The sequence below is a fragment of the Linderina pennispora genome (genome assembly GCF_002104995.1).
Source record: "Linderina pennispora strain ATCC 12442 chromosome Unknown DL89scaffold_65, whole genome shotgun sequence".
In the NCBI taxonomy this organism is placed as follows: Eukaryota; Fungi; Kickxellomycota; class Kickxellomycetes; order Kickxellales; family Kickxellaceae; genus Linderina; species Linderina pennispora.
This window is the reverse complement of record NW_024468313.1, coordinates 12,633-40,080: the sequence shown is the minus strand read 5'-3', so window position 1 is coordinate 40,080 and position 27,448 is coordinate 12,633. Positions and strand designations below refer to the sequence as shown.

At 56.6% G+C, this 27,448-nt stretch overlaps 12 protein-coding genes across 12 annotated transcripts; 4 read left to right on the top strand and 8 right to left on the bottom strand.

Moving 5' to 3' along the window:
- Positions 1-593: 593 nt before the first annotated feature.
- DL89DRAFT_271864 (uncharacterized protein) lies at positions 594-1,283 on the top strand. Its single transcript, XM_040888951.1, has 2 exons — positions 594-1,141; positions 1,167-1,283. The coding sequence occupies exon 1, from the start codon at positions 677-679 to the stop codon at positions 869-871; it is 195 nt and encodes a 64-aa protein (XP_040739377.1). The 5' UTR covers positions 594-676; the 3' UTR covers positions 872-1,141; positions 1,167-1,283.
- DL89DRAFT_158481 (uncharacterized protein) lies at positions 1,114-2,239 on the bottom strand. Its single transcript, XM_040883630.1, has one exon. The coding sequence runs from the start codon at positions 2,032-2,034 to the stop codon at positions 1,225-1,227; it is 810 nt and encodes a 269-aa protein (XP_040739376.1). The 5' UTR covers positions 2,035-2,239; the 3' UTR covers positions 1,114-1,224.
- Positions 2,240-2,467: 228 nt separating this feature from the next.
- On the bottom strand, positions 2,468-4,840 carry DL89DRAFT_201507 (uncharacterized protein; the record flags this gene model as incomplete). The annotated part of the gene is made up of 2 exons (XM_040883981.1): positions 2,468-3,448; positions 3,581-4,840. Coding segments are annotated over 2 exons (2,241 nt in total), but the record flags the coding sequence as incomplete, so codon positions are not given.
- A 1,220-nt stretch (positions 4,841-6,060) lies between these two features.
- Positions 6,061-6,441, top strand: DL89DRAFT_202907 (mitochondrial import inner membrane translocase subunit tim-16; the record flags this gene model as incomplete). Its single annotated transcript, XM_040884010.1, has 1 exon — positions 6,061-6,441. A coding segment is annotated over one exon (381 nt), but the record flags the coding sequence as incomplete, so codon positions are not given.
- A 232-nt stretch (positions 6,442-6,673) lies between these two features.
- DL89DRAFT_271862 (uncharacterized protein) lies at positions 6,674-8,067 on the bottom strand. The gene has a single exon (XM_040888950.1). It carries the CDS (start codon positions 7,891-7,893, stop codon positions 6,829-6,831), a length of 1,065 nt encoding a protein of 354 aa, XP_040739373.1. The 5' UTR covers positions 7,894-8,067; the 3' UTR covers positions 6,674-6,828.
- Positions 8,068-8,466: 399 nt separating this feature from the next.
- On the bottom strand, positions 8,467-9,270 carry DL89DRAFT_158384 (uncharacterized protein). The gene has a single exon (XM_040883629.1). The coding sequence runs from the start codon at positions 9,261-9,263 to the stop codon at positions 8,715-8,717; it is 549 nt and encodes a 182-aa protein (XP_040739372.1). The 5' UTR covers positions 9,264-9,270; the 3' UTR covers positions 8,467-8,714.
- A 112-nt stretch (positions 9,271-9,382) lies between these two features.
- DL89DRAFT_276381 (uncharacterized protein) lies at positions 9,383-10,886 on the top strand (the record flags this gene model as incomplete). Its single annotated transcript, XM_040889392.1, has 3 exons — positions 9,383-9,385; positions 9,734-9,803; positions 10,078-10,886. 3 exons carry the CDS (start codon positions 9,383-9,385, stop codon positions 10,884-10,886), a joined length of 882 nt encoding a protein of 293 aa, XP_040739371.1.
- Positions 10,887-11,235: 349 nt separating this feature from the next.
- On the bottom strand, positions 11,236-13,165 carry DL89DRAFT_157888 (NADP-specific glutamate dehydrogenase). The gene has a single exon (XM_040883628.1). It carries the CDS (start codon positions 12,690-12,692, stop codon positions 11,346-11,348), a length of 1,347 nt encoding a protein of 448 aa, XP_040739370.1. The 5' UTR covers positions 12,693-13,165; the 3' UTR covers positions 11,236-11,345.
- Positions 13,166-16,476: 3,311 nt separating this feature from the next.
- On the bottom strand, positions 16,477-17,530 carry DL89DRAFT_157792 (uncharacterized protein). Its single transcript, XM_040883627.1, has 3 exons — positions 17,470-17,530; positions 17,147-17,243; positions 16,477-17,023 (listed from the first exon to the last, which is right to left on the bottom strand). Exons 2-3 carry the CDS (start codon positions 17,189-17,191, stop codon positions 16,574-16,576), a joined length of 495 nt encoding a protein of 164 aa, XP_040739369.1. The 5' UTR covers positions 17,192-17,243; positions 17,470-17,530; the 3' UTR covers positions 16,477-16,573.
- Positions 17,350-18,737, top strand: DL89DRAFT_157646 (uncharacterized protein). The gene is made up of 3 exons (XM_040883626.1): positions 17,350-17,575; positions 17,884-17,985; positions 18,152-18,737. The coding sequence occupies exons 1-3, from the start codon at positions 17,508-17,510 to the stop codon at positions 18,516-18,518; spliced, it is 537 nt and encodes a 178-aa protein (XP_040739368.1). The 5' UTR covers positions 17,350-17,507; the 3' UTR covers positions 18,519-18,737.
- Positions 18,738-19,010: 273 nt separating this feature from the next.
- On the bottom strand, positions 19,011-22,589 carry DL89DRAFT_261894 (uncharacterized protein; the record flags this gene model as incomplete). Its single annotated transcript, XM_040885857.1, has 1 exon — positions 19,011-22,589. The coding sequence occupies one exon, from the start codon at positions 22,587-22,589 to the stop codon at positions 19,011-19,013; it is 3,579 nt and encodes a 1,192-aa protein (XP_040739367.1).
- Positions 22,590-23,525: 936 nt separating this feature from the next.
- DL89DRAFT_251364 (uncharacterized protein) lies at positions 23,526-26,907 on the bottom strand (the record flags this gene model as incomplete). Its single annotated transcript, XM_040885179.1, has 3 exons — positions 23,526-24,753; positions 24,833-24,894; positions 26,728-26,907. The coding sequence occupies 3 exons, from the start codon at positions 26,905-26,907 to the stop codon at positions 23,553-23,555; spliced, it is 1,443 nt and encodes a 480-aa protein (XP_040739366.1). The 3' UTR covers positions 23,526-23,552.
- Positions 26,908-27,448: the final 541 nt, after the last annotated feature.

Genomic DNA, 27,448 nt, shown 5'->3' with positions numbered 1-27,448 from the left:
GGCTGGCGCGCCGAGTCGAGGCTGACGCCGACGAACTCGAGCTGCTTGCCGGAATGGGCAGCCTGAGTCAGCCATGAGACCGGCGCCGCCATCGCGCCCCATGGCACTGCCAGCCGACGCGCACACCCGCCGGCAAAAGCGTGGATGGTCTGGGCGTCGGGGCTGGCGGACCCGGTGAGCTCGACCGAGCGCCAGGCCCGGTGCAGCAGCACCTGGCGCCAGTTGCGGCTGACCTGTGCCAGCATCCGCAGAATCCGCTGTGCGTCGGCAGTGAGCGCCAGCGCGCGGTGTGTCTGATTGGCGGCTGAGCAGAGGCGCTGCACCGACGCATGCGGCGACAATGGCGATGGTGATGTAGCCGTGGCATGTGCTGCACCCACATCGATTGCTATCAAGGCATCTGCGATGGCATCGATAACGTCGGATGGCAGGCTGATAGCCGCGGCGGCGCCTGTGGGCTGTGTGTCCTGGGCCGCCGGGCACCGCACGGCATCGCGTGCGGCGGGTGTTCCTACGTATGCCTGCGGCAGAGATAGAGTTTGGGCGAGGGCCATTGTCTGGGAAAGCGGGCTGGCAGTGCAGGACAAGAAGGAGGTGGTTTGCTTGGAGAGAGGAGGGGTGGGGGAAGCGGGGCTCGGGATTACTACGAGTTCATTCGAAGCGCACTGTCGATGAAATGTGTCTGGGAGGCGATCGAGTAGTTGTGTGGACCGAGCGAGGGCTTGCTGGTGGTGTTGCTGGTGGTGTTGCTAGTGTTTCTGCTGGTGTTGCTAGTGTTTCTGCTGCTGCTGCTGCTGCTGTCACTATATGGCTGCTGTGCCCAGTGTGCCAGAGTGGAAACAAGATACGGCTTCCCGCACAGACGAGGTAGGCGAACCCAAAGTCGGACGATTGACCCAGGCTACGGCGGAGCGGCGCGGGAGATTGTCAAAGCGGCGGAGCCCAGTGTGTGGTTGCTGGAAAAAACTTCGGGAGGGCAGGTGTCAAGGCGCACGAAGCTGAGACAGAATGGCAATGGCAGAGGTGAGAGACTGGAAGGTGGTGGATGAGGCGGCGAGTCTGGGCAGTGGTTAATCGGGCATTGGACACAGGCAAAAAAACACGGCGCTGATGCAGCGGTATTTATACGCAGCGGCAGCCAGCGGCGGCAGTGGCAGCGGCAGCAGCGGTGTAGACGTGGAGAGGTGGAGGAGGCGGCTGTTTGGCGCTAAGCAAGTGGAAGATTCAGGAACACCACCATTCTGCACTAGCCCCTTTTGCCGTTGCTGACTGGTGCCTCTCCCTAGGTACCCGAGTGCAGAACAACGCTGCTTCCGAATACATGGCGCGGCAGCTGTCAGCTGGTCTTGGCCGGCACCGCACACGCCTGACATTTGTGGTGCCGAGCAGAATCAGGCTGCTGGCCTCTGCTGGCCTCTGCTGGCCTCTGCTGGCCCCTGCTGGCCTCTGCTGGCCTCTGCTGGCCTCTGCTGGCCTCTGCTGGCCTCTGCTGGCCTCTGCTGGCCTCTGCTGGCCCCTGCTGGCCCCTGCTGTCTGCTCCCGGCCGCTGAGGCATGCGCTCCTCTGAGTTGGCAGAGATCCGGATCCTCCCTTGCCTCCCATCATCCCATCGCATCCATGGCCTGCGTCGCTTTCTTCCTTCTGGACCCACCCTGGCGGCCTGGCTGCAGCCTGTCTGAGCAGCCCAGTGGAGGCAAGAGGTAAACATGACATCAGGCGACAGCAAACAAGACAGGAGCGCCAGCAGCGCAATGGTAGGCCAGGCGAAAGACGGGGGGCGGCAGTGAGCAGACAGATGAAACAGCAGAGCCGAGTGCACCAGAGAGCGGCAGGAGCAGGCATCGATAGGCGGCTAGATCGCAGGCGCGATAAGAGACAGCAGCGCCGAGGATACCTGTTCAGGGACAGCGAGCATTCCAGGCACGGAGCAATTTCGCTGCACGCGCTGCTGATATTTACACACACCCCATTCGCCAGATGCCCCTGCTGCTGCTGCTGCTGCTGCTGGCTTTCTCTTGCTGAAAGGTACCCCATCTGACCTCGCAGCAGACAGCGCGTGGCCCGGGTCGGCAGCACCGCTGAGCAGAAAACGTCGCAGAGCTCAGGTGGACCAGCAGTGGGCACGTGCAGACTCGGCGCACGGGGCAGCTCGACAATCCACCGAGGAGCCCAAGGCGTGCGTATATTGGCAGCAGACAACCAGCGCCAGACAGAGGCGCGAGAGGCATACTACCGCACTGGCTCTGCCAGTCACACCGCAAACATAATTCCTGACTCTGGCGTCTAGCTCCGTGCACCCATTGTGGTGAGACTTCATATCTCTAAATCAGCCTGCCACCCAATTTCCAACTTCACAGCTTTCATATAGCCATCATGTTGGGAGTTGTAGACTGAAAATACATTTTAATTAGGAGGGGCAATAGACTAAGTGGTAGCTCAAGCTCTAGTGCTCATCGCACCAGCGTTTGAGGTCGGCCTGAGTATATTCAAGCGTGATGTTGGTGCTCTGGTACGCCCTGGCCAGCAACGTCACAATGCGCTGGTAGTTGGAAATGACATCCTCAGTCATCGCCTTCCACACAATTGGCTTCAGGCGTGGCTCGTTGACAAAGTGCTTCTCGACACGCTTATACAACTGCTTCAGACTCTCGCGCATCGCACTGCTGTTGTGCGACTGGATCACCTTCTTAAGCTGCGACTTGTTCAGGTTCGGTAGGTTCAGCGGGTTGCTATTCGACGCCAGAGCGCGCTCAACGGCATCAAAGAAGTCAAGCATTTTACCCATCGGCCGCTTCAGCATGTCGCGGTTATAGGCTGTGGTCACCTTGCGCTGCAGGGTCTGTGCCTGCTCAATGTACTGGTCCAATGTCGGCTTGAAGTACGGCTTGGCAGTGCCCGTACGGAACAGCTGTAGGCCGTTGAGCAGAACAAACAGGTTCTCGAGCAGCATGACGTATGTGTTGAGCTGCTCCTTCAGCGCATCCTTGTCATCCGAGTGCTTCGTCACATTCCGCTCAGCCTCACGCAGCTGCGAGTCCAGCGAATCGAAGATAAGTCGCGAGATGCGGCCATACGCCCGGTCGACGATTGTACGTGCCTCCGAGCTGCTGTTACCAATCAGTTCCTCGATATGAGCAACGAATTTCGGGAAGATCCGTGCATAAGGCAGCGCGCCAACGCGCTTCTTGGTCACAAACTTTGTAGCTTCAATGGCGCGTGCTTGCTCTGAGACAAAGTTCTGGAAGATCATTTCAAGCTTGTCATGGCACTTTTCCAGGATGTTAAGCAGGAACCCCTGGTCGCTGCCGCGGCACAAACTAAGCGCTTCGCACACAACCTCAAGCATGCCGATTGCCTGTGACGGGTCGAATCGCGTGCCCATGTCGACCATCGAGTCGACTTGGGAGACCAGATTTCCAAACAGCAAGTCCAGCATGCTCTTGACCTCCTTGACGGTGCCGAAGTGAACAGTGCTGCTAACTACACCCTTTGAGTCGAGCTTGGTACGCGGTGCATCCCAGTGGCCGACGGGCCTAACGTTCTGTGTGACCCAATTGTAGAAGGTAATGTGCTCGCCAACCTTGACTTGCATATCGTCAATACCACCGTTGCCTCCAGCCAATGCTGCAGCAGCGTTTGCTTGACCACGGCGCGCAGCACGGATGTGTGCGGCGGGTACGTAGTGAAATAGATCCGACACAAAGTTCTGCTCGGCAATCACGTTGGCAACGACGTTCTTCACCGCCTTGGCGAACGCCTCGGCAGGCTGCATTTCGCTGCTCGGGGTAACGCCCATGGTTCCCGCTGTGCTGGCATCGTTGCCACTCTTCGAAACTCCTGCCAGAGCCATATGGGCTGCACCGCTGATGCCGTCAAGGCTGAGTCTACGGTTGGATGCAGTGGAAGGGGCACCAGAGACAGCACCTACATTGGTTGAGAATGAGAACTCCGCGATCGGATTGGTTCCGCCGGCGCTCACATCATGGCGGTAGCGGAAGAAGTACGGTCGGCACGAGTCCACCAGTTCCTTGGTCTGTCGGGTATATAGCTGGTTCATACACTGTAGGTACAAGCCTTGCAGATCCTTGTCGGCTGAGGGCTTCGCCTCCTTGAGCCAGAGTGTGAGTCCAACATACTTGATCACTTCCTTGTGTACCGGATCAGGACCAGACAGCAGGCGGATCCCACGAACCCCAAGACGTGACTTGTCGTTCATAACACCGTCGACCTTGAACTGGAACATGACCTTGAGGTAGTCGTACACACGCGTCGAAAAGTTGGAGCTATAAAACTCGTATTTTTTCAGCTTCTCATGGGTAGCCTCCAGCCCACCGAGATTTCCGCTGGGCGTTGTTCCCAGCATGCGCTTCAGCGAGGCCGCCACGCGCTCGACACGCTCAATGCCGGAGGTGGTCTCGAGGGATTCGTTTCGCAGAGTCTGCAGCTCCTCCTCCGATAGTGTGATGGTCTTTAGGATCTTCTCTAGCTCCACAAGTAGCCGCTGCTGGTTTTCCTCCTCGATCTTCAGGTTCTCGTTCTCCAGCTGGATCTTGCGCACATCATCGTCCATTGACTCGAGCTCAAGGCTGTAGAACCGCAGCATCTCGTCCATCTCCTCCAGATGTGCAATCGCCTGGTCGAGCTCCTTGACAATCTTTGGTACTTGCTTGTCAGCCTCCAGCATATCCAGCACATTCTCTGACTCGAGCTTGTGCAACTCGCCCAGTAAACGCGATTCGAGCTGAGCAGCATCGATGTTGGCACGCCATCCAAAATCGCCGACCAGCTCGTCGGCAGACAGCATGAATGCCTCGTCGAGTAGTAGTTCTTCTGCGTCATCCCCGTCATCGTCGAATCCAATGGTGTCCATGACGTTCTCCGGCATTCCGTCGGATGGCTGGGCGCCCATTGGGACTAGCGCCGACACATCTCCCCCATGGTCTGCAACGTACTTTGTCATGCGACGCATCACTGCGGTCTGCTCGCTTGGCATCCGGCTGTGGTGCTGACGCGTCTGCGGCTGCTGCTGTTGTTGCTGCTGCTGCGGCTGTCTTGAGCCACTTCTCGACGCGATTTCACCATTCGCACCCACTCCTTGCTGCTTCCCCAATGCCCTGGCATCAAGCTGTGGGGTGTGTGGAGACGTGCCAGGCATCTGCTGTTGCTGCTGTTGCTGCTGCTGCACATTCTTGGCATATGCTGTCTTGGGACGATTGTTGCCCATACCACCAGCCGGCACTGGCCCGCCAGCACCGCCCGACACCGTGTTAATGTACTTTGGCGGCTTGGCCGAATACTTGTTGCAAAAGTTGACGAGCATCAGCACGAACCCCTCGACGAGTGTCGCATCAGCCGACGTGAGGTCGTACTTGTGGCTCAGGTGCAGCGAGAATCGTGTCGGCTCCTTGAACTCGATCACCTTGACGTCGTCAACACCCCAGGTTTTGCTAATTACCGCAATGTTGCCGTTCATCTTCACCTTATGCAGGCGCAACTTGCGGTTCCGCTTTACCGTGATACAGAAGATACGTGGTTTGGCTGTGCTCGAGCTCTTGGTGCTGTCGCGCTCCATGACGCTCAGCACATTGAGTAGTCGCTCGCGCCGTGGCTGCTGCCCGCCCGAGCTTGCTTTGGCTGCATTTTCTTGCGCGGCTGTAGCCTCGACGCCAATGAATATCTGTCGGCGGAGCGTGTCGGCAATTGCCTTGACTTTGGCCGCCTCTGTCTTTGAAGCCATCTTTTGTGAATGCTGAAAATGTGTGGAAATTCGGTGGAGAAAGAGGGCAAAAATACGTAGCCGCTTTGGCGACCCGCCCAGGCGCTTCTCTGCGACTGACGTCGTGATGCAGACCACACCAGGTGCCTGCTCGATGGCAGAGCCGTGGCTCGCTGTCAATCGGGAACTGAGCCGATCAGTCCAAAAATCTTACCGAGAGCGACGCTTTTTCGCACTTTCACGGCCGCCAATTCGCCGAACCCGCTCTTATCTTCGTACCATTTCCTTTCTTCTTGCACCTTTCCTTTCACTAGTTACAGTTCTAAGGCACGATAAAAATGTCAGCACCGAAGGCAATTATTAACATGCTCGCCACAGGCACACGCATTGTCGGCCGGGCATTTGTTGACGCCTACAAACAGGCAAACATAAACTCTGCGGCCGCGCGCGCCGCCGCTGGCAACATGAAGGCAGTCGCTGACGGCGACAAGATGACAAAGGCGTCAGGAATCACAGTCGATGAGTCACTGAAGATCCTGAACCTGGACGACGCCAACGACAAGGAGTCGATGCTAAAGAAGTACGAGCATTTGTTTGCTGCTAACGATCCGAAGAAGGGCGGCTCGCTTTACTTGCAAGCAAAGGTCATTCGCGCTAGGGAGCGGATAGAGATGGAATGGGCCCAGGAGAAATTGAAGGCTGAGCAGGAGATGGCTGAAAAGCAGGCTGCGGAGAAGGCAGCCACCGAGGGAGGCAAAGTGGAGAGCGATGAGGGCCAAAAGACAAAGACAGAAGCGAAGCCGGACGAAACTGGCAAGAGCCAGTAATGCGTGTATAGAATTAAATAGGCACTCTGCGACGCTGGTTGGCGGGGGAGTGCCTAAAAACATGTGCCGGGCGTGATCGCTATTGCAGGACATAGATCATAAACCTGTATGGAGGTTGCCGATGAATAAATGCTGTGAAAGACATGTATTGTGATAACAGGATTGAAACGATGGTAGAAACATAGTTAGAACGAGGAAAATACGGGGTAGAAACAAGGGTAGATACCGGGTGTGACGAACACATTTTTACAAAAAACTAATTCTTATTGTTCAGCATGCACGCACTCAGGAACCAGCAACGGCTGGGGCAGCAACAGGTATGCTGTCGTCGACAGGCATCGGGTCACTGGCGTATCCGGAAAGCCCATTAACCAAGCCATTGAAGCTATCAGTGAGCCCTTGCATTAAGAAGTTGAACGGATTAGCACCACCATTGTCCGGGTATGCTGCAGGATTCTCTCCTACAGTATTGTAGTCTGCAGGTGTCGCAATGGGACCGGTTGGGATCTGGCCAGTAGGAACGTCTCCAGGGACAGCAGGCGCAGGTGGGGAGTACGACGGGCTTTCGGGATTTAGAGATTCATACGGTTGGTGGGGAATATCAGCAGCGTTGCCAGCTGGGGCTGGCAGCAGCTCGGGAATATCGACAGGTACAGCGGGAGCACCAGCGGCATAGCCAGCAGGAACCTCTGGCAGAGCAGCAGTATCATAACCGGCAGTGTTGAGTGGGGCAGGCAGCGACTCAGGAGCATATAGAGGCGTATTACGACCACCTGCATATGCAGCTTTGTTGATGGGAGCCGGGGCAGCAACTGGCACAGGCAACGGGACTGGGACAGGAGCAGGAGCGGGAACAGGAGTAGGAGCGGGAACAGGAGCGGGGGCAGGAGCTTCGGCCTGAGCGCCATATGGTGCAGAGTCAATGGGTGCGGGCGCCGGAGCATAGACATCAGGAGTAAGTTGTTCCTCGGGAACTGCTCCAGGAAGCGTTTCAGCGGCATACCCAGTGGTGCCCGCAATCACAGGAGCCATAGGAGCCATAGGAGCCACAGGAGCAGCTGGTGCCGCCGGGGCAGCCGAATCATATGCTGCAGGAACTGCAGTACCCAGGAATTGCTGAGTAGCAGCTGTTTCGTATCCAGGGATGGTAGATGGAACCTGTGGCACAGGTGGCTGAGGTAGGTATCCAGCTGCCTCAAGGTTCGGGTCTAGCGCAAGTGCATCCGCGACATTTGCGTAAATCGAAGCCTCCAGGCCGTTTGCCACTGCTGCAAACGGATCCTGAGGAGTTGGAAGTGCTAGAACTGGTCCCATGGCCAAGGCCATGGTAGGAATCGCAAATAAGCGCATGTTTGTTTGGCTGTCGTAAAGGTCGTGACGAAGGTATCGCAATGAGCAAGCGGGTTTCGTTCGGGTTCGTAAAGGTAGGGAGAGGGGAGACGTGAATGGAATTGGTTGATTGGCAAAGAGGGTGAAGAAGGGCAAACATACACAAACCCCTTCGGTCTACGGGCTAGTATGCTGTCTGTCCTAAGGAGCTGTTTCGAATATCCTTATTCTCGCGCCACATATTCTGCAGCTGGAGCATCGGGAATAGTGCATAGGTCAATACGTGTGGCGCAAGGTCTTCCAATATCAACAGCCAGCGCCCAAGCTGTTTGTTCTTGTTTACCATTTAGTAGACTGCCAGCGATTATATTACAGGACAATATAGACCAAGGGGTTTATTCACTGCGCTAGTGTACATGGTGGAATTGGCCAGCATAAGCCGCTGGCATTTTCCTTCCCCGCAGAACAATATCCTCGCGGCCATTTCGACATCTGGCTAGCTGCTGCCAGCCAGCCGCAAACACTGTGAATATGGCTCTTGCCTGGCAAGGAATCTGCGTGAGACGCAAACACAGACCAGTGGCACTATTGCGCAACGCAGTGGCTGCGAGAATATAGTCAACAGCCTGAGCAAATTCGCACAACACAACCTGTCGTTGTGAGCAGGCTGTAAAGTGCAAACTCGAGTCGCCCCGGTCTCCAATGGCAGCCAGCAAGTCGCATATAAATGCTGGAAGGTAGTCCGGTCCCGGAAATGACTTGTCATAGCCATTCCTCATTTGCTTCTTCGCTCCTCTCCATTGCTCTCTGCCCAGAGTACACATTAACCCCACGTAATTACATCAACCATGAAGACCTTCGCTGCCGTCGCTACCCTTGTCGCTGTTGCCCTCGCTGGTGAGGGAGCTTATGAGGCCAAGCCCGCTTACGTGGCCGCCCCCAAGCCTGAGTACCATGCTCCTGCCCCTGAGTACCATGCTCCTGCTCCCAAGCCCGAGTACCACGCTCCTGTCCCCGAGTACCACGCTCCTGCTCCCAAGCCCGAGTACCATGCTCCTGTCCCCGAGTACCACGCCCCGGTTCCGGAGTACCATGCTCCCGCCCCCGTGTACCACGCGCCTGTCCCTGAGTATCACGCTCCTGTCCCTGAGTACCATGCGCCTGCCCCGGTTTATGTTGCCCCGGTCTACCACGCCCCTGTCCCCGAGTACCACGCCCCAGCTCCGGTCTACCATGCTCCTGTCCCCGAGTACCACGCCCCAGCTCCGGTCTACCATGCTCCTGTCCCCGAGTACCACGCTCCTGTCCACAACGCCTATGCTGCCTACTAGAAAGCTTAACTCCTGGTACATCCATCTCTTTAATATAAAGCACTCCAAAAAAAACCACATTTCTATGTATTGACAGTACAATGGGTCTGCATTTTTTGTGCTCTCTGCATATCTGGGTCTTGCGCCACGTATACGGCACCATATACATAGAAGCAAGGCGTTGTTTGGCAAATGCTGCCATGGCAAGCCTCAGACCGGTGGTCTTGATCTGATCTAATATTTCGCTGCTGCTCTGGTGATCTGTTGATATTATCAAACTTTTTTCTGCGGCGCAGTTTGCGTCTGGGCTTACCAGCTAGTGCAACTCAGGGAGCGGGCTGAGATCTTTCTCTTTATTAGTCCAGCGGGGTATCTAAGGAAATTTTTATTCGCATCCATCATGGTACGCATCAGAGATCCCAGCGGGGAGAGGACGCAGCATCAGAGCAAATTGCAATAGACTCTGTTGGCTTTCGATATTAAACTACTGGCGGGATGCTGTTTTTGCTAATTTCAGACGACGCCGAATTTCAAATCCGCACACCTTGTAGCCGTTCGTTAAGCAGCAGAAGAACAAGGCTTACTTCAAGCGCTACCAGGTCAAGTACCGTCGTCGCCGTGGTACGTATATTTCATCTGCTTGACGCGCAGTGCTTTGACGCGGGCGGGGCAAGCTCTCTGGTGTGATGATGTATAAAAGTATAGTTCATCCGAGTTTCAGGAGCCTTCCAACGAGTCGTGCTCTTGGTGATGATCAAATCTTTCGCCCCTATCTGACCAAAGACGATCCCCCGCCTGCCGAGTTCGCCGCAGCTGGCGTATGCTGGTGCCTTTTTGAACAGCCGAATTCGGACGATGTAAACTAAACCCAATTCCGGCACTGTTTGCATTATAGAGGGCAAGACCGACTACTTTGCTCGCAAGCGCCTGGTCACTCAGGCCAAGAACAAGTACAACGCCCCCAAGTACCGCCTGGTCGTCCGCTTCACCAACACTGACGTGATCTGCCAGATCGTGTACGCCAAGATCGTCGGTGACGTTGTCCTGGCCGCCGCCTACTCGCACGAGCTGCCCCGCTACGGTGTCAAGGTTGGTCTGACCAACTGGGCTGCTGCCTACGCCACTGGTCTCCTGGTCGCCCGCCGCGCCCTGACCAAGGTTGGCCTCGCTGACAAGTACGAGGGCTTCCCCGAGATCGACGGCTCCGTCCAGGAGGTCGAGGCCATCGAGGACGGTCCCCGCCCGTTCAAGGCCTTCCTTGATGTTGGTCTGAAGCGCACCACCACCGGTGCCAAGGTCTTCGCCGCCATGAAGGGTGCCTCGGACGGTGGCATCTTCGTGCCGCACTCGGAGCGCCGCTTCCCTGGCTTCGATGTCGAGTCCGAGGAGCTCGATGCCGAGACCCTCCGCAGCTACATCTACGGTGGTCACGTCGCCGACTACATGCGCACTCTCCAGGAGGAGGACGAGGACCGCTACAAGCGCCAGTTCTCGCGCTTCATCGCCGCCGGTGTCTCCGCCGACGACCTTGAGGACATGTACGCCGCGGCCCACAAGGCCATCCGTGCCGACCCGTCGGCCAAGCCCACCGAGAAGAAGGCTGCTGGCTCGTACAAGCGCTTCAACCGTGTTGCCCTCAACTCGAAGCAGCGCAAGGACCGCGTCCGCCAGAAGATCGAGGCCTTCAAGCGCGCCCAGGAGTAAATCTCCAGCGTGTTGCTTGCTGGCGCAGGCTCTCGTTGATAACGTTCCGACTACCCAATACCAGACTGCGAGGTGGCACCCCGCCACATTTTTTGCCCCATCGCAAAATGTTGCTTTGCAGTGTATAAGTTGTTTAAGATTGTGCAATAAGAGCCCTGTCCATCTTCACGTCCTACAAAGCACAAGCGAAATGCCGGTTATTTGCGCGCTGGCGATACTCGTTAATTTAAGGGGTCTCAGGGGAGTCGCATGCACATAGCTCAAAAAAGCAATTACTAAGATCCGAGCTCTGCGGTGCGCATGAGTTTGACCTGGCGTTGCGCTGGCGCCAGCAGCGCATGAAACACGTCAGCTGCGCTATTTTTTGATCTTGATTTTTGGAATGCGAGTATTTTTTGGTACAAAACTGGGAGATTAAAGTTTGCTAAATGGACAAGGTTTGGTCGGGGAGAAGGAAACTTAGACGCAGCCCTGGCTGATCATCGAGTCGGCAACCTTGATGAAGCCAGCAATGTTGGCACCAGCCTGGATGTCGCCCTTGAGGCCGTAGCGCTCGGCAGCGACAAGCGAGTTGTTGAAGATGTCCTTCATGATCTTCTCGAGCTTGTCGTCGACCTCCTGGCGGGTCCACTGCAGGCGCTGCGAGTTCTGGGCCATCTCGAGGCCAGAGACAGCGACACCACCGGCGTTGGCAGCCTTGGCAGGACCGAACATGAAGCCGGCGCTCTTGTAGACCTCGATGGCCTCGTTGGTGGACGGCATGTTGGCGCCCTCAAAGACACCCTTGACACCGTTGGCAGCCAAGACCTTGGCGTCCTCCTCGTCAATCTCGTTCTGGGTGGCCGAGGGGAAGGCGTAGTCGGCAGCAACCTCCCACGGCTTCTTGCCAGCAAAGTACTGGGCAGTGGACGAGAAGGCGCAGTACTCGGAGATGCGGACGCGCTTGACGTTCTTCAGCTCCTTGACGTGGTCAATCTGCTCCTGGGTGAAGCCGTTGGGCTCGAGGATGTAGCCGTTCGAGTCGGAGAAGGTGATGGGGACAGCACCAAGCTGCAGGAGCTTCTCAGCAGTGTACTGCGCGACGTTGCCGGAGCCCGACACAATGCAGCGCTTGCCCTCGAAGGCCTCGCCCTTGTGGGCAAGGTAGTTCTGCGCAAAGTAGACGCAGCCGTAGCCAGTGGCCTCCGGGCGGATCAGCGAGCCACCCCAGGCGAGGTCCTTACCGGTGAGGACACCAGTGAAGTTGTTGGCAAGGCGCTTGTACTGGCCAAACAGGAAGCCGATCTCGCGGGCGCCGACGTTGATGTCACCGGCAGGCACATCGGTGTCCGAGCCGATGTGGCGGTGGAGCTCGGTCATGAAGGACTGGCAGAAGGCCATGACCTCACGGTCGGAGCGGCCACGGGGGTCGAAGTCGGAGCCACCCTTACCGGCACCCATCATGAGGGTGGTGAGCGAGTTCTTGAAGGTCTGCTCGAAGGCCAGGAACTTGATGACCGACAGGTTGACAGTCGGGTGGAAGCGCAGACCACCCTTGTAGGGGCCCAGGGCAGAGCTCATCTGGACACGGAAGCCGCGGTTGACCTGCTGCTTGCCGGCGTCATCAATCCAGGGGACACGGAAGACGATCTGGCGCTCGGGCTCAACCAGGCGCTCGAAGGCCTCGAGGTACTGCGGGTCCTTCTCGAAGACGGGGGCGAGGGACTCGAAGACCTCCTCGACCGCCTGAAGGAACTCCTTCTGGTCGGGGTCGCGGCGACGGATGTTGGCGCGGACAGCGTTGATCTGCTCAGCAACAGTGGACATTGTTTGGGTTGTGTTTTTTGATGGGTGTGAAGAGTCGAGGTTTGGTTGTGGTGTAGAGAAAATTTTTAGAAACGCTTAGGGAAATGCCCCGGGGGTTTTATACTCGCGATCCAGACTAGCGCGCGTCCAGTATATTGCGCTTAGCGTGACTTTCGCACTTGCTCTAGCTCGCCAGGCCCCCACCGCCCAAAGCTTCTGGCATTTTGGATCGATTTTGCGCCAATAAAGACGCCCGGAAATCCCAAGGTTTGGGGGGAGGTTCGTCACACACCCCCCGGCAACGGCCCGCAACGAGAAAAAAGGGCCGCTGCGGGCGAGATTATTTGACGCTTTCGCCATGACCAGGAAACAAGCAGCTGAAACAAAAAATAGCGAAATTAAAGCTGGGTGGATTGCCTATCACAGACCAATCTCGCCGTGGCTGCCGGCCGCTGCAGGCCTGGGGCACTGACCCCTCCCGGCTGCAAACTTGCGTCTTGTTCTGCGCACAGGCAGCATACCCGCGCGCGCATGCCAGCCAGCATGCATCCTGTATATGCCTCCTCTCCTGCCCGGATTGTGCCGGAGCCTGGTGTGTTACGGAACGGCTGGCGCAGGCAAAGGGGTGGTGGCCCCACTTGTGCCTGGCAATAGATGGAGCACCATGTATTGGATGATTGTCTGCATGTAGCCCCACCCCTGAGCGAGGCCGCCATGTCAGAGTAGCAGCTCGTGCGGTTTGCTCATATTGGGGGCCGGCTGGACCGGGCATTCGGCGTGTTTACAATGGCCTGAGGGTCTGGCTCGCTCTGCTGCCAGCCATGATGCGGCGGCAAGGGCTAAATTCCCCTTGGTGTGTGCGCTAGCAGAAACTCGGAACGCTGGTTTGTGCTGCTGCATGCGGTAGGTAGCGTGCAGTATGTGCATCAGCGCGCAGTGATGGCTAGGTACTGCTATGCGCTGACGCTATACTCCCGGATTCCCTCTTGCTGCTGGGCACTCTTGCCGCATCTCCCCCGCGAGACTGCGGCGCACCCGCAGCGGCAAACTGCTGTGGCTCAAATGCCGATGGGCTCCGAGATGCGAGGACCGGAACCAATGGGGGCCTAGTAGCCGGCTCTCCAGCACGACTCGGAAGGCCCCGGAACCAAAAGGCCCACTCCCAACCCGTAAAGCGCAGTGGGCCATGGCTGGGTCCGCTGGGCATTAACGCGGCAAATTGTCATGATGTCACATTAACGGCGCCGGTAGATCCCTCTCCGAGCCTGCGTACAGCAGATATCCCGACCGCTCTTCTTTTCTCTTTATCGCGCAGCGATCGCAGAGCACCAATTGGCCGGGCTCTGCAGAATAGAGACCAATGCTACATCAATCCCCAGGGGCGCTTTTGTTTGCATGTCCACGCGCCTTATCTCCAGAGATCATGGCCTCAAAAGCGACAAAACGCATTCTTCATTGACGTTCAGTCATATGCCAGACATTACTTCTGATGGATAAGGGGCATATAGCACCGAATGCAGCACCCCATGCCTCTCCTCCGGCCAGCTCCGGGATTCCACAAGTGAATATGGTGAAGACCGACCGGCACTTCGTGCTCGCAGCGCCGCACAAGCGCGAGAGCCCAGAGCCTCCTCCAGGTCCGTCCAGGCAATTCCTGCCCCTGATGTGTGCGCCTGTCCCTATGCTGTCCTTTTTCGCTGCCTATAAATACCAGCCAGGGCGCGAATTTCCTCACGCGACAGAAAAATCCCCGGCATTTCCTCTTTGAACATTTTACTCCCCTTCTCACAGCCTTCAGCATAACTTTCCATCAGTTTCTGTAAACCAGAAAGCCCATGCACTAAAACTCGCTTGCATTATCTCTGCCCATCGCTGGGCTCATCAACCTACCGGCCCAGATAAGAGACGCACCCCCTTGGTCGCTGCTGGAAATGCGCCTGACGGAACAATTGCAAAAACAGCCGCGCTTGGGCGGCACAAGCCAAAGCGTCATAATGGGCCCTCACATGCGGGCGTTTACAAACCTCGTGGTGATCCCCTTGCTACTCCCTATGCACATGGGAGAGTTCCATTCCAGGGGTATTCTCCGGCAGGCGCTAAGCTGCACACCCGCGGAGTGGTGCTCATGCCGCTCGAGGTGGGTGTGTGCTCGGTACAAGTGCCAAAGCTGCTTGCGCGATGAGGGACAGATAGTGATGCTGCGCTGATAAGGTGCCCAAGGGGTATAATGCGTCATGTGTTCGCGTATTCGAGGCACAGCTGCGGGTTCTGGCCAGGAAAAGCATTATCTTGGGCAATCGCTGTGGTCAAGCAGGCATTCCTGCTGCGATCCCGAGCACTGATTGCGCGGGATAATGCACGTCACAGAAGGCGACACTAGAAAGTCAGCCTTGGGGGATGCGGATTGCAGTTTGGTCTTATCTCTTGCCATCAGCACGCTTTTAGGCGAGAACGGAACCGCGGGTGGGGGTTGCGTGAAACGCTAATTAGGTGTGTTGTCTATAGTTGGCTCGGAGGTTTTTTAGATGGCAGCGATCTGGAATGGGCTTTCACGAGCCTGATTGACGTTTGGCGGACGGGGGATTAAGGTTTGTAGGGGAAAGGGGCGACGGGTGGTTGCACACGGTGCTGGGGTCTAGCCAGGATCTGGTGGCAGGACCCGACTCGGGTCGCCCCTTGGAGATTACAGCGCAAAGCTACCTGATCAGACGCAGAGCTTGTTTGTCCACGTACCCAGAAAGTGTGAGAGATTACTGGCAGGTCGCTCGATCGAGATCTGCAGCGACAACACTGCAGCATGAGGTGCTCGCAGAGGCAAGTCTAGATGAGTATACGCTCACAGTCTGCTAGATGAAAACTGGATGCTGTAATTGTATACCTTTTCGCTCTAGTATATGGAATAGCCCTCAAGACACCAAAAGATCAAGCAATGCCTGACACATAAAATCCTTATCTCTCTGCTATGCATAATTTCAGTCCAAAAGCGTCGTCCGACCCTCCGCTAGAACGTTTCTGATTGCTTGAAAGGACTCGCGTTTTTTTGAGCCTCAAAACGAGTATGCAGTACTTGCTCTGAACACCTAAAACAGTACTCTTTTGGTCGATGGATTTAGATCTGAAGGTGACACATATTTCTTAAAAGCACTGGTAAAAACGAATCCGGAGCAAACTCAGCCCAGATCCAGTGCTGATCATGAGCAATTGGGGTGCGCCGATGGCCCGACACCATGCGCGGATCCGTGGCAAGGGATGGCGCGACAAGTTCAAACATCATGGCTCTAAAGTCTATCTGGTTGACGAATTCCAGATATTGTCGATGTGCCCGTTCTGCTGCGAAAAGTCGCTGCAGCCATTCCGGTATGTTCCCAACCCGCGGCCCTACCAGAGATCGAAGAACCCAACTGTGAAGTGCCATGGCCTTCTCCGCTGTACAAGCGAGTCATGTAAGCGGGCCATGGCACAATACAGGCGGGCCTATTCGTCACGGCTCTTGAACCGCGATCTCGCAGCAGTTCTGAACTTCAGGCTCATTTTCCAGTCACTCTGTGATTCAGGCGATATTCCTGAACGGTTCTGTCGCTCTGCAGCCATTGCTGCCAATGCTTCTGGCGCCACCCCTGAAACAAAGAACCCGCGCAAGAGGCGTGCAGAAGCTGCAGGCGATTCTGGTGCCAGCAGCAGTGAGCCAGCGCTGAAACACCTGCGCTGAGCAGGCCACCAAGATGGGAGATGTCCATGACCGCCATTGCACCAACAACCATCCGACACGTTCAAATGACCGGTTCGCCGCGATGCTTTTATCGACGTGTCAACCCATGCTGACTAGCAGCCGAGCTCGCATCGCGGGTGGGGTAATTCTAGTAATTGCCATTATCCGTAATCTTTACCAACAAAAAGTGCTGCTATGATGAATTGAATGGTTCTGATTTGGAAGAAGGGTTGATATTATTGAAGAGTTGTTTGAAAGTTGTTGTGCCCACCATCCCACCACCCGTCCTTCCCACATGCCTGTAAAAAATGTAAGCATACACAGAAAAATACAGAAGAGCTGAAAGCTTGAGCTCCATGATGTGTCGGCAATAAGTGTCAGACACGGAAAAAGAAGTCCTTGAAATGCCTTGGGGCTTGATGATGACGCTGAGAGGCTTGTGACGTCGTGCCGAAACCGAACCGTGCCGAGCAGCAAGGCGATCATATTCTGACTGCTCAATGACGACCGTTGACCGCGGTGATTCCAACGAGCAAGCGAGCGACGAGCCGCAGGACTTGTCCTGGTAGCGAGCGTGCTTGAACCGCCGTGCGAATCTTGGTCGAGCCGCAGAGCTGCGAGGAAGCATCGAAGCGCGAGTTGCCTGTCCAATTTGACTGGTGCTGGCCAACTGTCGAGAGCCGTCCGAAACGCGAGTAAAGACATAAAAATACAAAATCCTATATACTACTCCACACATGCTCTGTACATGTAACAACCACATCGCCAATGCTAAATATATCGCCTGTCCAACTTGCACCCTAGCTGACATCACCGTCGCCACTTAACCTTCGCGCAGTGCGCTGTCTTTCTGTATACTCCTTCTAAACATCGCCGCAGCATTTAACCGAAGAGCAACAATCGTGCAGCTTGTATCCAAAAAGCGATCTCTTGTACTATAGTAGAGAACACACGCAGGGTGCTACAAAGCACTCCACACAACTATCCTATGCGGAAACATAGCATGGAAACGCGGTGCAAAGGGGAGTGACTCCCGGTGGCTACAGGATAGCAAAAATGGTAGGCATCCACAAACACATTTCAACAAACACTCATCATGTCTTTCCTGGAGGGGGAAGGTAGCCAAGATGTGCCGAAAGCTGATGTGCCGTCTCCGTTCGCTGATCATGACCACATGTCGAAACGGCCGGTGCCGGCGAGGGGAGAAGATCGATCTGGACCGGAAATGTAACGAAAGCAGTGAAGCAAAGATTAGGCGAATGATGTAGCAAAGAAGAGAAAGGGTTCGAGAATAATAAAATAAGGTAAAGAAAGCAGCGAGACAACGAGGTCGCACGACATTGAGAGAAATAACAGGAATGCAAAGAGAGAGAGAAAGGGTACGCATGGACGAAGCCAGCCAGAGAAAGCAGGCAGCGGGAGGTTTGGATCCTTGAGCAATGTAGATAACGCTTGGAGGCGGCGGGCACGCTCATCCCTAGCTCCCCTATCAACGTGGCAAAGCACAGGCAAAAAATGGCCAGCGGAAACAAAACGAGGCGCTTGGGTTGTGGGAAGCACGAGCGATATCAATCGAGATGCATGGCTTGAAGTCGACAATAGACGAAGGGAGGGCGCAAGAACCGTAGCTTGACAGGCACGAAAGAAAAAATCCAAGCACGAGAGATGCCTAAGGCGAGGGAGGGGATCCCGAAAACACCAATCGACAAAAGGCAGACACTATTCACACACAGGGCCGATGCTTGTCAGCCTGAACAGCCCCCCCTTAAAGCACTTGGTTTACCAGTGTCGAAAGGCAAAAGCTTGTGGCCCGCAACGGGGGGCCCATGACAACTGCAGGCGGATACGACGGATGTTATCCCCTACACTGCTACAACATGCTTTTGGGCAGAAACACGCAGACGGAATGCAACACATCGGAGGCCACAAAGACAGTGGGCAAGGTTAGTGCGCAAAACAGAGCAAGCGGGACGACACGGCCATCTCACCACTTTAGCTGTCAGCTAGCCAACAAAGAGAAGCAGACGCTGGCTAGCACGGAAAGCCTTGCGCGCAGTGACATTGGACGAGCAGCAGCAGCAGCAGTTCTTCGAGAGGGAAAAACGAGTAGTGTGCGAAGAGGGGTGCTGAGGGGATGAGGAGAGAGAAGAGAGTCTCCAACCTGGCACTATTTATAACATCCGCGGGGTGCAAGCAAGCACATGCCCAGTCAGCTGATATCAGTGATGGGAATTTTTAGCAGTGAGAATGTTTGTTTCAGCGACACCCACACTGGTGACAGTGAGGACAGTAGCGGGCAGATGTCTTCCCGCCTGTCACTCTCGACATTACTGGGCCAACTCTTTGCATATGGCCCACGCATATCCAAGCCTACTTGGATATCTTGCAAGATGCCCGTCGATTTGGGCCAGCTGGCAAGCAATGCCGCATATGGCACGACGCTTATATACACTCGACACATACCGCAGTTAAAATAGTAGTGAGGTTTACTTGAGGTAGAGAAGATATGAAGAGAAGGGGAGTGTCCAGACTAGGGGCAAAAAGAATTGGAAATCATGGCAAATAGCCGCAAATGTCAGGTGCGATGAGACAGCCGCATCCGCATCCGCATCCGTATCCGCCCAATGCTCTTAGGCCTGGGCCTGGGCCTTGGAGGCGACAGCTGCACGGCCAGCCCGCTTGGCGGCATGGGCGGCAGGCTTGACGCGCGGGTTGTAGATGACACGCCTGCGGTTGGCTCGACCACGGTTCTGGCGTGGAGCCTGGCCTCTGGCACCCTTGCGGGTGCGCTTGACGCCTCGGCGGGCACGAGCACGCTTGGGGCTGTAGTCACCATCGGGCTGCGCACCAGTGTAAACGGGCGAGGTGGCAGCAGAAGAAGCATCAGTCGAGGACTCCTCAGCAGGGGTAGTAGGGGCAGCCAAGGAGTAGCCGGTAGTTGATGACGGGGCAGCAGACGATGAGCTAGGACCTGCTGATGAGCTAGGAGTTGCTGATGAGCTAGGACCTGCTGATGAGCTGGGAGCTGCTGATGAGCTGGGAGCTGATGATGTGGGAGCAGCCGACGAGTACGCAGCGCTCGAGGAGACCTCTGAAGACCCAGAGGATGAGGCAGGGGTCTCTGAAGAGCTAGGAGATGGAGCAGGGGTCTCTGAAGAGCTAGGAGATGGAACAGGGGTCTCCGAAGAGCTAGGAGATGGAGCAGCAGAAGTCGAGTATGACGGGCTAGGAGATGGAGCAGGAGTCTCGGAAGAGCTAGGAGATGGAACAGGGGTCTCCGAAGAGCTAGGAGATGGAACAGGGGTCTCGGAAGAGCTAGGAGATGGAACAGGGGTCTCCGAAGAGCTAGGAGATGGAGCTGCAGAAGTCGAGTATGACGGGCTAGGAGCAGGAGCTTCAGACGAGCTGGGAGAAGGAGCTTCAGATGAGCTAGGAGAAGGAGTTTCAGACGAGCTGGGAGCAGGAGCTGCAGAAGTCGAATATGATGGGACAGGGGCAGGCACTGGGGCTGGAGCCGGAGCCGGAGCCGGAGCCGGAGCTGGGGCTGGGGCAGGAGCCGGAGCTGGAGCTGGTTCAGGGGCAGGAGCTGGAGCAGGAGCCGGGGCAGGAGCAGGAGCTGGAGCTGGAGCTGGTTCAGGGGCAGGAGCAGGAGCTGGAGCGGGAGCAGGAGCAGGAGCTGGAGCGGGAGCAGGAGCAGGAGCTGGAGCAGGAGCAGGAGCAGGAGCCGGAGCAGGAGCAGGAGCAGGAGCAGGAGCTGGTTCAGGAGCTGGAGCTGGAGCTGGAGCCGGAGGCGGTGCAGGGGCAGGAGTCGGAACCGAGGGGGCAGAAGACGAGTAGGAAGAGGCGGGAGCCGGGGCTGGTGCAGGTGCAGGAGCCGGAGCCGGGGCAGGAGCCGGAGCTGGTGCTGGGGCAGGAGCCGGAGCTGGGGCAGGAGCTGGGGCAGGAGCCGGAGCCGGAGCCGGAGCTGGTGCTGGAGCTGGAGCTGGAGCAGGAGCAGGAGCTGGAGCAGGAGCAGGAGCCGGGGCTGGTGCTGGAGGCGGTGCGGGGGCAGAAGACGAGTACGAAGAGGCGGGAGCCGGAGCTGGTGCTGGGGCAGGAGCTGGTGCTGGTGCTGGTGCTGGTGCTGGGGCAGGAGCTGGTGCTGGTGCTGGTGCTGGTGCTGGTGCTGGTGCTGGTGCTGGTGCTGGGGCAGGAGCCGGAGCTGGGGCAGGAGCCGGAGCCGGAGCCGGAGCCGGAGCTGGGGCAGGAGCAGGAGCAGGAGCCGGGGCCGGGGCCGGAGCTGGTGCTGGTGCTGGTGCTGGTGCTGGTGCTGGTGCTGGTGCTGGTGCTGGTGCTGGGGCAGGAGCCGGAGCCGGAGCCGGAGCCGGAGCCGGAGCAGGAGCCGGAGCAGGAGCCGGGGCAGGAGCAGAATAGGCCGATCCTGGACTAGACCCGTAGCTGGAAGCAGGAGCCGGAGAACTCATGTAGGTAGTGGCAGGAGTATCAGAGGAACTAGGAGCTGGAGCAGAATAGGCCGATCCTGGACTAGACCCGTAGCTGGAAGCAGGAGCCGGAGAACTCGCGTAGGTAGTGACAGGAGTATCAGAGGAACTAGGAGCTGGAGCAGAATAGGCCGATCCTGGACTAGACCCGTAGCTGGAAGCAGGAGCCGGAGAACTCGCGTAGGTAGTGACAGGAGTATCAGAGGAACTAGGAGCTGGAGCAGAATAGGCAGATCCTGGACTAGACCCGTAGCTGGAAGCAGGAGCCGGAGAACTCATGTAGGTAGTGGCAGGAGTATCAGAGGAACTAGGAGCTGGAGCAGAATAGGCAGATCCTGGACTAGACCCGTAGCTGGAAGCAGGAGCCGGAGAACTCGCGTAGGTAGTGGCAGGAGTATCAGAGGAACTAGGAGCTGGAGCAGAATAGGCAGATCCTGGACTAGACCCGTAGCTGGAAGCCGGAGCTGGAGCAGCTCCAGATCCATACGACCCTGAACTGTTGTCAGGGTTGTCATAGGACCCATTGTAACCCGAAGCATTGCTTGACCCCGCTCCATACGAAGGACCAGCATTAGGAACCGGTGCAATAACAGGGACAGGCGCAGCAGCAGGAGCCGGGGAGGCAGCAGGGGCGGCTTCAGAGGCGGGGGCGGCGGCCGAGGAGGCCGCATAGGAAGGAGCGGCAGCAGGGACTGGGGCAGAGACAGGGGGAGGGACAGCAGCAGAGGCAGAAGCTGGAGCTGATGCAGAGGCAGAGGCATATACTGGAGTGGAAGCAGCAACTGGAGAAGGAGCAGCTTCAGTCGACGGAGCAACAGATGGAGCCGAAGCCGGAACTGAAGCAGAGGAATATACCGGAGTGGGAGCAGCTTCAGTTGACGGAGCAACGGATGGAGCAGAAGCCGGAACTGAAGCAGAGGAAGATACTGGAGGAGGAGCAGCTTCAGTCGACGGAGCAACGGATGGAGCAGAAGCCGGAACTGAAGCAGAGGAATATACCGGAGTGGGAGCAGCTTCAGTTGACGGAGCAACAAATGGAGCAGAAGCCGGAACTGAAGCAGAGGAAGATACTGGAACAGCGGTAGCAGCAGGAGCAGGAGCAGTTTCGGTCGACGGAGCAACAAATGGAGCAGAAGCTGGAACTGAAGCAGAGGAAGATACTGGAACGGCGGTAGCAGCAGGAGCAGGGGCAGGCACAAACACAGTGGCTACAGTACCTGAGGGAGCTGATGCGTAGCCTGTGGCAGCAGCCGTCACTGGAGCAGCCGACGAAGCCGGAGCAGCAGCAGGAGCCGCTGCCGGTGAGGCAGAGTATGAGCCACTGCTCGCCGACGCTCCAGTATCAGCCGAAGCAGCACTATCACTGCTGTCAGCAGCAGGGGGCGAAGCAGTATCAGCAGTCGCCGCAGGGGCAGCCGATGACTCGCACGACGGTGCCAACGACGAAGAGTCGAAGCTCGTTGTAACGACATCAACACCGCTGTAGTCGGGTGTGTCAGACGAATCTAGATCGGTAGATGACTGATCGACATCATCGGATGACGATTCAGCATCGTAAGCGTCGGCAGTGTAGTCCTGCGCAGAGAACATGCGGCCCATTCGCACCAAGCCAAGGGGCTGCATCTGGTTGTCTGCGTAGGCAAGACCGCCCACTGGGATCGGCTCAGCCAATGTCGTCGCCAGCGAGGCAAGAGCGGCCAGGAGAGAAAGAGAGAAACTAGCCTTCATGACTTATGCAGGTTTTGTTTGAATGCTTGGTGATTTGATGAATGCGGTAATGCTTGGAGCAAAGGCTTGCTTGATCAGATGAAATGAATAATGAAAATGCAAGGGTGGATTGAACGTCGGGTGAAGCGAGGTTCAAGGAGATTCAATATGCGTATTTATATGACGGAAAGGGAGAGAAGGAGGGAGAGGGGATAGGAGGAAGGCTAGTTATTAAAAGGCAGTTGCCAGCAGATTGAGGAGCTGCAATAGAAATAAGGGATGATAAGTCAAATCAAGATTGTTCGTACTCTATCCTTTATAAACACTTTCTTCAGCTGCAGATAGCCTTGGCTGCTTGCTTTCTAATCAAGAACGTATTTCCCCGGATACAGCCGTACGCTCATCTTCTGTTTGTGGACGGAGTCAGCAGTTTGGGACCAGGCAATGCCTATTGCGGAGGGGTTCGATTTTAGAGAAGATGGAATGCAGCTAGCAGCAAGCAGCTTGCAGATCCACTCACCATGAGCACTCCGCGCTATCTCGTCTAGTAAGCGTGTGCGACTATTTGCTGCTGCAGATATTAACATCGCAATTGCTTTCCGCATACCCCGGCGCATTTCATTAGGCATGGAGAACCCTGAGGATGGAGATGGTGCGATCTGTGGACGGGCTTTGCACATATACCCAGGGATGCAGAAATTATGAAACATCGTATTTCACAAAAACACCCCAGGATAATTTTCGCGCTCCACCATTTTGTATGTTCGCACGGAATTCTAGCTGGCATCTCTCTGGCTGCGAGGTGGGGGATCATTGTCAGAAGCATCTAGACGGCTATATACCCTGCATTTGGATACGCTCAGTTTCCTCCACTTCCCCTCCTGTTCTCGCAATGTATTGGGCTATATTTCCATATTCCTAAATACCAACAAACACTAAAAATTAGCGACATCCACCACAAACCAGAATTTCGGGATATCAGTGCTATGTGCTTAATTTCTCATTTCTAAAATCGCCGACAATGGCCCGGATAGTTTCAGCAAGCCCAAATGCACTGACAACAATACCAAACGCCAGCAGCAGCATCAGACCCAGCAGAGAGCGCTTGCGGATATTACGCCAGCCCTTCAGCTTGATATATGCTGCAATTGGTGTCAGGTAGACAAGAACCGGGCTGGTCAGTGCGCTGACAAGCGAAATGACATCCTCAAAGAAAGGCAGAGCCTCTGCCATGCCCAGGATAACCAACGCAGCACCAATCCGAACGCACAGGCGCCAAATGACTTCGGCCCGCTTGCCCTTGCTGGCGATATCAAGGCCGCTCTCAATTTCCAGTGCCATCTGTACCAGAAACAGCGGGCCAGCAAACAGCACATGAATGGTAATGCATATATCTGCGAGGAACGTCGGCCATGTTCTTGGGAAATTTAGAGTTATTGGCGACAGCGTCCTATCACCATATGCGCTGTATCCGGTCGATGCCATGACCATGTAGATGCAGGTTACGACAAAAAGCGCAGAACCAAATACTCTGCCAAACTTCTCTGGGTGCTGCATGCCACTCTCCAGGTGGGGGACAATTGTAGATCCAACGTATGCAAATGACATGGTGGAAAGCGAGACAGCAAAGCCGCTAGGCAAGGCTGCAAAATGGTGGATCGGACTTGAGTGCGTGACGCTACTGCTGATATGCATCTCGCCATTGCGAATCGGGTAAACTATTGCCATGACAATAACTATCAGCGTGGCTATGATTGAGGTGGCAGTGCCGATCAGGCTGACCAGGAACGTCTCTCCCAGCGTCCGCGTAAGCAGCGTTGGAATGCACATAGTAGCGGTGGTAATGAGCATCAGAAAGCGCGAGCCCAGGTGGACGTTCACTCGTGCAAGCATCTCGGAGATGTTGTTGGCAGAGAGGATGGCATAGATGCCGACAGAGCCGATAATGCCGAGCATGTTGAAGGCAGACACGATGTAATAGCCAGGCTTGCCAAAGGCCTCAAGTCCGATTTCGTGGAACCCGCTGATTTTCCCGCCACCCGCCTTCAGATACATGCACCGGACAGTAATTATGGAGGTGATGAATGCAACGGTGCCAGCAACGAATACAAACAAGAGGCCAACCCAACCGCTCTGCCGGAGCGCATATGAGAGCTGCAGAGATCCTACGCCGATGGCCACACATCTATTGAAGGCTGCTTGCGCTTAATTCCTTTGCACTGTCTTTTGTGAATGCAATTCAGTGGTTTCAGGACAGCACTTACATGATGTTCAAAAAGGCGCTGAGCGATGAACCCTTCCCCGCATCATCGTCACTGATATGGAACTGGCCATCGCCGAAATCGCTGCTGTCTTTGGAGATTAGTGCCTTCTCTGTTTCAGGGCTGCCGAGTAGGGCGGACGACATCTGTGAAGCAGCAAACACAGACGACGACGATGATATGCGAGGGCTACTGGTAGTGGTGCCATTAGGAGGAGTCATATTGATGTCTCGAGAGTTGTGATAATAGAGCAAAATCGCATGCGCGCTGTAGAGGTTGGAGGACAGTTTCCGGGACCGATGGCTGCTTGTTTTTATTCTGGCGCTCTCTGGGAAACTCGCGGCCTGGACTGCTTTGTGCAAACAACAAATACAGTCTGCTGGCCTCGCTTTCTCCCAATGTGCGTGTGGCTTTCTTTCTTCAACTAGGTCTGCCTGTATACGGCTGGGAACTGAGCACCGGCAGCCATGCTCCACCGGGCGACAGACGTGTATCTACTGCCACATTTACCCCCTCAAGCGCATGCTCTCCACTCCACCACCCACACTATAATATGCACGGCGCTACTATTGCTGAATGGTGCAACCCACATGTAGAAAGAAGTGCTACTGGTGTAGCTTTGCATAGTGCATCGAAATGGAGTCAAGCCAGCCTGCGCCGCTGCCGGAAATGCCCATCCAGCCATACCCCTGCGGGGGCTTTAGGATATGCTCGCTTCCGCCGCTTCCGCCCTTCCAGCCGCTGCGGTGGCCCTTGCGGGTGACGAACTCCAGTCCGTCAATCCACCAGCCCGAGCGCACCACAACATGGTCCAGGTCGTCGTCAGGCGCAATGAGCACCTCGGAGCGGTGGCCGCCCTGGCACTTGCCTACGGGGAAGCTCGAGCCATCGTCCATGTGCAGGATGAATCCGTCGACGAACTGGCCGGCGCGCAGCTCAATGCAGCGCAGCTTGGGCAGGGACGAGCGCGCCATATCCTTGCCGGCAAACAGGGCGTCGAATCTCTGCGAGTCCTTCATCTGGCCCTTGCCTAGCTGGTTAGATTGGAATACAAGGATGCCGTCGCGGTCGCGGCGCGATCTGTCGTTCATCAGGGCGCCAATGTCTTCGAGCGTGTCGGTGTCGGTGCTGCGCGAAGTCAGCACAAGCTGCAGCTTATCAGTGCTGGACCAGCCGCCAGCCCAGCCCTTCCAGGCGCCCAGGTTGACGAGGATCGAGCGCGGGTGGGCGCAGACTATCTCGTCGGGTGCCGCTGGCACGGCGCCGTTGCGGCGGCGCTCGAGGTTCTCGACGGTGTACTCGCGGTGACAGCGGTAGTGGTCATTGACCCACACTTCGATCATGGTGATACCCGCAGCGCACTGCAATAGCAGGCCATCCTCGGTAGGCAGGGCCTCGAAGCCGCTCTCCTCCGTCTCACCTTTCTCCAGCGGCGGGTCAGTGGGCAGGCGCAGGCACGGGTGGTGTCGCAGGCGGATGACGTCGGTACGATGCCAGTGCGAGCCGCTCTCATCGCGCTGGCGCACCGGGCCGGCCATGTCAGGCGCGCGCGCCATGAACGTGCGGTTGTAAAAGTTGAAGCCGCGCGACATGATGCCTGAGGGAGTGTGGGCCAGCGTCAGCAGATGGCCGGCCTCATGCAGAAACGCACCCATGCCGATGTTGGCCGCACGCCAGTACTCACCGCACTCGTTGCAGTCGTTGGCCAGGTAGCGCGTGTCGGTCTTGGTTGTGTCCAGGAACTTGGCCGCAACCTCCTCGGCGTTGCCAGGCCACGCGTGTGTGGTATGTGAGCCGAACACACCCAGCCGGCGGTTGCCCACACCACCGCCCAGTGCGGCATGGCCGAGGATCACGCCGAGCTCGGGGTCCCAGCGCGAGTCCACCGACAAGCACACAACATAGTGCTTGTCCTTGAATGCCCCGTAGTCATCCAACGCCTCGTTGGCAATGCTGAACTGCGATTCGTCGGTCTTGCGCTTGTAGCCGGGCGGCGGGTTCCACTGCTGCGCACGCTCCTTGTCCTGGATCTCGGCCACCGTGCGCTTGGACCGCACCACATGCACGCGCGCCGTCATCCGCGGCACATTGTCCTTGGCCATCGTATCCGGCTCATACGACTCGTCGAGCCGGAACGTGCGTCGCCCGAATCCGTTGCGGTAGAGCTGCTCGGCTATGTACGCCTGCCACAGGTATGCGCAGCACCGAAACTTGCGTACTGCCGCGTCCAAGTCGCTGATGCCCGGGCCACGCGCGTCGGGCGGCGCGTCAAACACGCCCTGCGAGTCTCTGCCGACAATCACCGCCAGGTTGAGCGGTGGCTTGTCCAGATATGGCATCATCTTGATGCACAGCGTGCCCTGGCTGGCTATCTCGCCGCCCTGTCGGTAGTCGAAACGCAAGTTGTTGTCGCCGTTCTCCAGCTCCACCAGCACCTTGAAGAACCCGTCAATGGCTGGGAACGTAAGGGGTGGGAAGTACGGGTGGTGAACCACGATCTTGTCCTCGCTGCTGGTGCGCAGCCCCGGTACCTGCCCGTACACAATCAGGAACCGCTGGTGCACAAGCTCCTCATGCTTGACATTCAGGAACTCCATCTGCTGATCAGGCCGCCTGTCG